This window comes from Hipposideros armiger, unplaced genomic scaffold (genome assembly GCF_001890085.2).
Source record: "Hipposideros armiger isolate ML-2016 unplaced genomic scaffold, ASM189008v1 scaffold_63, whole genome shotgun sequence".
Lineage (NCBI taxonomy): Eukaryota > Metazoa > Chordata > Mammalia > Chiroptera > Hipposideridae > Hipposideros > Hipposideros armiger.
In genome coordinates this window covers 84,937-91,932 of record NW_017731413.1, presented here as the reverse complement: position 1 = coordinate 91,932, position 6,996 = coordinate 84,937, and the positions used below count along the sequence as shown (strand labels likewise).

At 35.7% G+C, this 6,996-nt stretch overlaps 1 protein-coding gene across 1 annotated transcript in view; it reads left to right on the top strand.

Moving 5' to 3' along the window:
* ANO4 (anoctamin 4) overlaps positions 1-6,996 on the top strand; it is a 282,890-nt gene that overhangs the window by 208,908 nt on the left and 66,986 nt on the right. The window contains exon 5 of the mRNA XM_019641684.1: positions 4,128-4,232. Coding sequence (XP_019497229.1) covers positions 4,128-4,232 — 105 coding nt within the window. The remainder of the gene's footprint in view (positions 1-4,127; positions 4,233-6,996) is intronic.

Sequence of the window (6,996 nt, the reverse complement as noted above, 5' to 3'; positions counted from 1 at the left end):
CAGGTTGAGCTGTTGTTCAGCATCTTAGCTGCAGAGGGCAGTGTCACTGGCCCTCATATGTGGGATCCGAACTGGGGCCCTCTGGTGTCCCAAGCTAGCTCTTAACCATCGTGCCACTTGGCTGGCCCCTTTTGTAACTATTATTGATTTTTAAAAATTGTTCAGTATGGTTTTGACATCATTAGGGATCTTTTAGCTTTCTTGTTTTAAAAATTAAAGTTTATTGGGATGACAATTGTTAGCAAAGTTACATAGGTTTCAGGTGTACAATTTAGTAATACATCATCTATATATCACATTGTGTGTTCACCCCCCAGACTCAGTTCTCTTTTCATCACCATATATTTGATCCCTTTTGCCCTCATCTACCACCACCCTCCCCCACTACCCTGTGGTAGTTTAACTTCCCTTTTTAATGTGACTTATTTGTTTAGTTTCCTTGGGATTGTACTTAGTTGCACATCAATTACTGGGGCCGAGTAGGGTTATATTTTATTTTAAAGAATCTTCAGTTTGAAATGATAACATCTTCACCGTCTTGCCTCGTTTTTCAGTTTTGCATTTTGACTCAAAGGAGAGACATCTGTGACTATAGGAAGAACTCCGACTCTCAATGTTTTAGAAATCACATCAAACTATTTATGAATAATTAAATATCAAAAGTCCAAAGTAAACATACAACCTTTTGTATATTGAAGTCATTGAGTCTCTTTCATTTGGGCAGTAAGTGCTAAAGGTGAAGACTGTCACCTTGAACGATTCATCTGAGAATGTCCTTACACCGAGGTTACTTTACATTCAGGAAAATTTGCACATGTTCTTGTTTTACACGAGCCCTTACTTTGTCATGTTAGACTTTAATGAACGACTTACTGCCAGAAATTCCAGGCCATTCTATTATACTTTATGAAAGTGTATCTTATATTTCTTCTAGGGCAGAGGAAGAAAAATAACTTTATAGTTAAGGGATTCTAAATGTGATCTTAATGCTTAACATAAAGAGAACGTTGCATTCTGCAATTTGGAGCTGCAATTTGGACCTTGAATTATACATTTTAAGAATTACATTAATGTAGAAAATCTTATATTAAATTAGTTCCTTAATGGTTTAACATCTGTAGTCTTTGTCTTGAATTCTCAACTCTAAATACTTAATATCCTCCACTGCCACAATCTGAATTTTTAAATGACTTTGAAATTATAAATACATTATGATTATTGTGAAAAACAAAGAAAAGATAAAGAATAAAACAAAAATATATCCATAATTTCACAGCTGAGAGATAACTTCTGTACTCATTTGGATATTTCTGTCTTTTTTTCTTATTTAAAAAGGGTGTGTGTTTTTAATATACTTGAGACATATCTATATATTTATGTCTCCTAATATCCACTTTCCTCACTTTTTCATTATATCCTGAGCATTTCCCATATCATTAAATATCCTTTAAAAACAGACTTTAATGACCGGAATGCCTCCTTATGTTGCTGCTTTTGAGACTTCTGATACTCTTACAATATCCTCTAACAAAAGAAATTTATTAAAAATTTGTGGAATTTTGGTTATTAAAATTATACTTATGTAGTAGTCATAACTGGCACATGAATTTATGAACTGACTATGACAAATAATAAGTAAATAAATTAGGCTTCTGCTTATTAGTCTACCGTATTTGCCGGCGTATAAGACGACTCGGCGTATAAGACGACCCCCTAACATTTCCACTCAAAATACAGAGTTTGTTATGTGGTCGGCTGTGTGCGATTTTGCGAGTGTGGTAAAATCGCATAACAGCAAAATCGCATAACAGCCGAGCATACACCCAGCAGCGCTGCTGATGCCTGAACGGTATGTGGAATGAAGTGGGCGGGCATCGGGAGGCCACTATGGCACGGGGCAAGCACTATGGGCAGTCTATCTGAAGTGTACCTGGCGTATAAGACGACCCCCCACTTGGAGGCATATTTTTCAGGGCCAAAAAATCGTCTTATACGCCGGCAAATACGGTATTTAGGAAGTCATTTACTTTTTAGGTTATGTAATGGCTTTTGTCTTGGTCTGAAGTACTAGAACATAGGACTTTGGTAAATCTAGTTCTCTCATTTCTAACAGCCTGTATTTGTGATTGCTTGGTTATGGATGGTATTAAAGAGTTGAGTGTAGATTGGTATTATATTTTTACAGTTTAGTAGCTGTGTGACTTTGGGCAAATGACTCCTTACTGCACCTCCTTTTCAAGATTTAAAGACTCAATGAGATAATAAAGTACATAAACAGGCCTGGCCTATGGGCAGTATTGAATATTCTTGTTTTTTGTTGTTGTTGTTGTTTTTGGTTTTTTTTTTCATTGTCGTTGTGAGATCTTTGGTTACTGAGCAGACCAAACGTGACTAGCCTGAGTAGAGCTTGAAGAACATCAGAACTTTTCCCTACCCAGTCAATGAAGCCGGCCATGGGGAAACAAGCAAATAACACGTTTTAATTTGGGGCCAGCAGAAAGCTTGTTTGTTCCTTCCATCTTTGAGAAGCTTAGTCTCACAGACAACTTCAGACTCTGCAGTGAGGCAACTGCATACACGCATTTAAAAAGTTCACTGCTGTGTCTGCAGTGCTTGACAGTCCCAAAGAACTGACTTACGGCTTTCTGCTCATTATTCCCAAGCTAGATAGTTTCTATATAAATCCCAGTCTTGTTCTAATAAGTGATTAGGGATGGTAATAGTAATGGCTTCCATTTACTGAGCGCTGACTGAGTGACAGCTAAGAGCTTCTCATGCGTTATCGCATTTAGCCCTCATGACTACTCTGTGAGGCTGTTACTGTCACCCCTATTTTATCCAATAGATGAGGAAACGAAGGTTTATTGAGATTAAGTGTTACCTGATAAGAATTTGAACGCTGGTCTGACCCAGAATTTGAGCCTTTACCTTTACCTGTAGCCCTGCTGCCTTTGTTTCATAATTACTGTGTAGCCTCATTCATTCATTCACTCTACATTTGTTGAGCTCCTACTCTGTGCTGGTGCTGTTCTGAATGCTGGATTATAGCATGCAGACAAAAGTCCTGGCCCTCTTCAAGCTTACCTTCTATTATATTAAGTTACTCGTGTTCATTTCCCTCCTAGAATAAGTGTCCCTGTATGGTGATAACTGTGTCAATATTCCTCTTTAGTTTTAGGGATAGAACTGAAATTTTATTCAAGGCTAAGCATAATTTCTGGGGTTATGAAACAATTATTTCATAATAATTGTTTGTTATGAAATTGTTTCATAACAATTCATAATAATGTCACAATAAACAATGAGGGCGTGCCTCATTCTGTTCATCGGGCTATTTGTTTATTTCAGCACTGGCTTTTAGCCCTTTCAGACTTCTCAAATTGGAGGTGTTCTTTCTGGTACTTTAAGAAGTACTCAGAGGTTTATTATTTAGTTTATGATAGTGTTACTTTTTGATGTTTTAATTTCTTTGACTTCCTTAAATGTACTATATAGGTGTGTGGAATAGCATAAACATCCTCTTTCTTTAGAATACACCAAAAATACATCAGACAAAACTAATACAAGAAGCTTAATTACTTTATAGAATAAATGACAGTATTCTGATATAATTGAAAAAAATGCATGATATAGAAGGGAAGTCCAACTCTGAGGGAAAAAAGCGATACCTGTTTTTTTTTGTGATATCAAAGAATATTAAATCCTTCCCTACAAATGAATTATTATAATTTTAAAGAAGATGATATCATAAAGTGTTTGTGTTGAATGTCGCTTATTAGCCATGTAGAAGCTGACAATAAGTTTTAATATCCTTGGGTGCAGGCTACCGTGTTATATTCTTCACTTAAGAAATCATCAGTAAATACCATAAAGAATATGGTATTGCAATAAAGCAGTTGCTGTATTTTTTTTCATTGGAAATGCAGTTAAACCTTTTAGGTCCCATAAGGAGTAAATGGCTGATAATAGTCCTCATTTTTTAATGAGTCATTTGTCCAAGAGGGAAGATCTTGGGCAAACCAGCTGGCTCTTCATTTTAGATGTTGACATTGCTTCTCCTTGGGACCCTAACTGCTGGGCTGTGTGATAACCAGTGCCAACTCCATGAATATCTTTCATTTCTCTAGAAGGAGGTGTGGATTTGCAAGGCTACCAGCTGGATATGCAAATACTACCTGACGGCCCAAAGAGTGATGTGGACTTTTCAGAGATTCTTAATGCAATACAAGAAAGTAAGTTTCACTCAAATCTTAAATTCACCGTGAAAGGAGTAACTATTATAATACTTGGGAGGGGTACCAAAACTAGAAACCTTGGATGCCAAGCTTTAAAAAAATACAATGCTATCTTAAAAAGAGATACTGGGTAAAATAATTTTGAGAACAGAAGTGATGGTTAGTGAAATGTGGGTTTAATTTGTGAAACTGAACCACATAATTTTGGGGTCTTTGAAGAAGCCTGAGGAAAAACTGTAGTGAAAATTACAAATTCTGTAAATTTAATGTGCTATACTTTTTACTAAATTACTAGGTATTATAATTTTTGATATTACTTGATTAATCATAATGAAAGAAAAATCTTTACAAAGAATACTTTTCCTTTGCTCAAATGTAAGTAGCAGGAAGTCAGTGTTGATAAATAAGCCAAACTCAGGAATTTATTCTCCAAAAACGGTTATTTGGAATCATTGATGATGCGCTGTGACCTACAAGTGAACCCCTCTTCTAAGCATTTTGATTAATCAAGGTTTACTCTTCTTATACTACTTTATTTGTGTTTTCTAGTTTTCACTAAGACTTTTATCATAATCAATACATTTATTCAAGTTACAGATTAAGCTCGGAGGATGGCTAATGCGGTATCACATAGTAAGCCATTTACATTCGTGTTTTGCTATCAGAGCTCTAATTCTAGATAATGATGCTCCTCTTTTAGTATCAAATAGTAGTATGTAGCATTTCCTTTGAAGGGTTTGGATCTGGAGAGTGTTGCATAAAGAACCACTGCAATTTTTTTTTTGCTACGTTTAGTTTTGTAACATTGCACTCGCACTTCTATATGAATTTTTTAGCAAACAATTTTAAGCATTTTTATAGTAGTTATCTCCTTGTGTCATTATACTTCCCTTCTGACCTTATGAGATAATATCTCCACTTTATAGCTAGGACAGCTTAGGGTGGGAGAAGTTAAGTACCAAGGTAATATGATAAATAATGGAGACCAGACTGGAATGGGGGGATCTCCTACCCTTCCTTTCGTTCCTTCATGAATGTGCTCAGTATAGGTTTAAACACACTGAGGTGAGAGATCCTAAAATTGAAGAAGATAAGGCTAGTTCTGAGAGAAACATTTTTAATGAAGAATATAAGAGGACCAGCTGTAATATTTAGTTCTGGTTGGGCAATCCCTTTAGATTAGTTTAATGAATAGAAGAGAAAAAAATTTCCCCAGGAGAATACAAATCAAGTTAATAGACATTGGTGAGAAAACTAACTTTTCATGGTAAGTTATAAAATTATGCAATTACGTCATTTGATTCGAAAGATGATAGCTTATACAGTGTTGAAAGGATTTTTTAAAATTTGGTAAATGATAAAAGTTGGCTTGTGTGCAAGTACAGGGAATGAACTTAAATTTTTTTAGAGCTGAATGAGCTTATATCATATTGAACTAGATGTTTATGAGACTATTTTTATAGTAATTTTTGTTCACATATCTTAGTAGAGACACATTTGTATATGATGTTAACCATTTTATAGTTTAGCATAGTGACCTCTTTATGAGCAAGTAGAAGAGTGTTAAGTTTTGTGATTACTTAATATTTAAATTTAAAAATAAGAAAAAGGAAATATTACTGCATTTTAAAATGCAAATCAACTCTTATAGGTTTAAGAATTTTCTAATATTTTAGAACTAACCTATTTATTTTTTTGTTAAAAAATAAGTTTTATGCTAAGTAGGTTTGGACACCTGCCCACATAGCATGGGTCATTTCTGGTAAGAAAGATTTAGGCCACTCATATACCTTGAATTTCTGCTTAGATTCCAAATGTGATTCAGATGTTTAACCAGTTCATTGAAATTTCTGAGTTTAAAAATGCATAGTTTTGTTCTTCAAGGGACTGTACCTTAGATAATTGTATATAGAAAGCTTTGAGAAACCAACATATAAAAATGTAAAGAAAATACAAGATTCAACATCAGTAAAACTTCATCTCCCCCCCCCCCTGCATTTTTGTTGAGATTAGCAGGATGATGGAAAGATTTCATTGTTTTCGTAGAGGTGGTAGCATGGCTTCCTGTGGGTGGGTGAGAGGGAGGGAGTGGGGAATGGCTGTGTTGTGTGCTTGAGGAACTGCACCTGAGCCCCCTGAACTGCCTGCCTTGGCTGAGATTCCTCATCCTGAGGAAGGAACAGAGCCTACAGCATTCAGGGAACTTGGAAGACTCTGGGAAGGTGGCAGTCTCATCTTCCTGTTTTCTTTGTTGTATCCCTAGTACCGTGAGTCAGAGTGTGGAATATAGTAGCTACTCAATAAATTTTCTTAATGAATGAGTGAATGAATGAATTCCACTGTAGATTTGCAAAGCGGGCAGTTCAGCAATAGCCAATGCGGCTTGGAGACCTGAGTGGTCTCTTTAAATGTTCTGCTGTTTATGAAACCTCTGGAACCTTTGTACAGCCCTGGATCTGTGAGATACAGAAGTAGGAATGTCAGCAATGACTGAAATTAAATTGTCCACCAAGCCAGTGGGATGGAGCATAGAGAATGATTTAACTTGATGTGGTGATGATGTGGGAAATTCTTACTCTTGAGTAAGATTTAGACCGTCTACACAGTCTAAAGATTTGAGTGCCTACTTTATTGTGTATGATAATTTCAACTAAAACTAAAAAAAAAACACTGCTTTTTTTTTTTAAAGATTTTTATTGGGGAATTGGGGATGGGAACAATGCTGGAGAATTGAGGGAAGGGGAACAGACAAGTTGCTGTC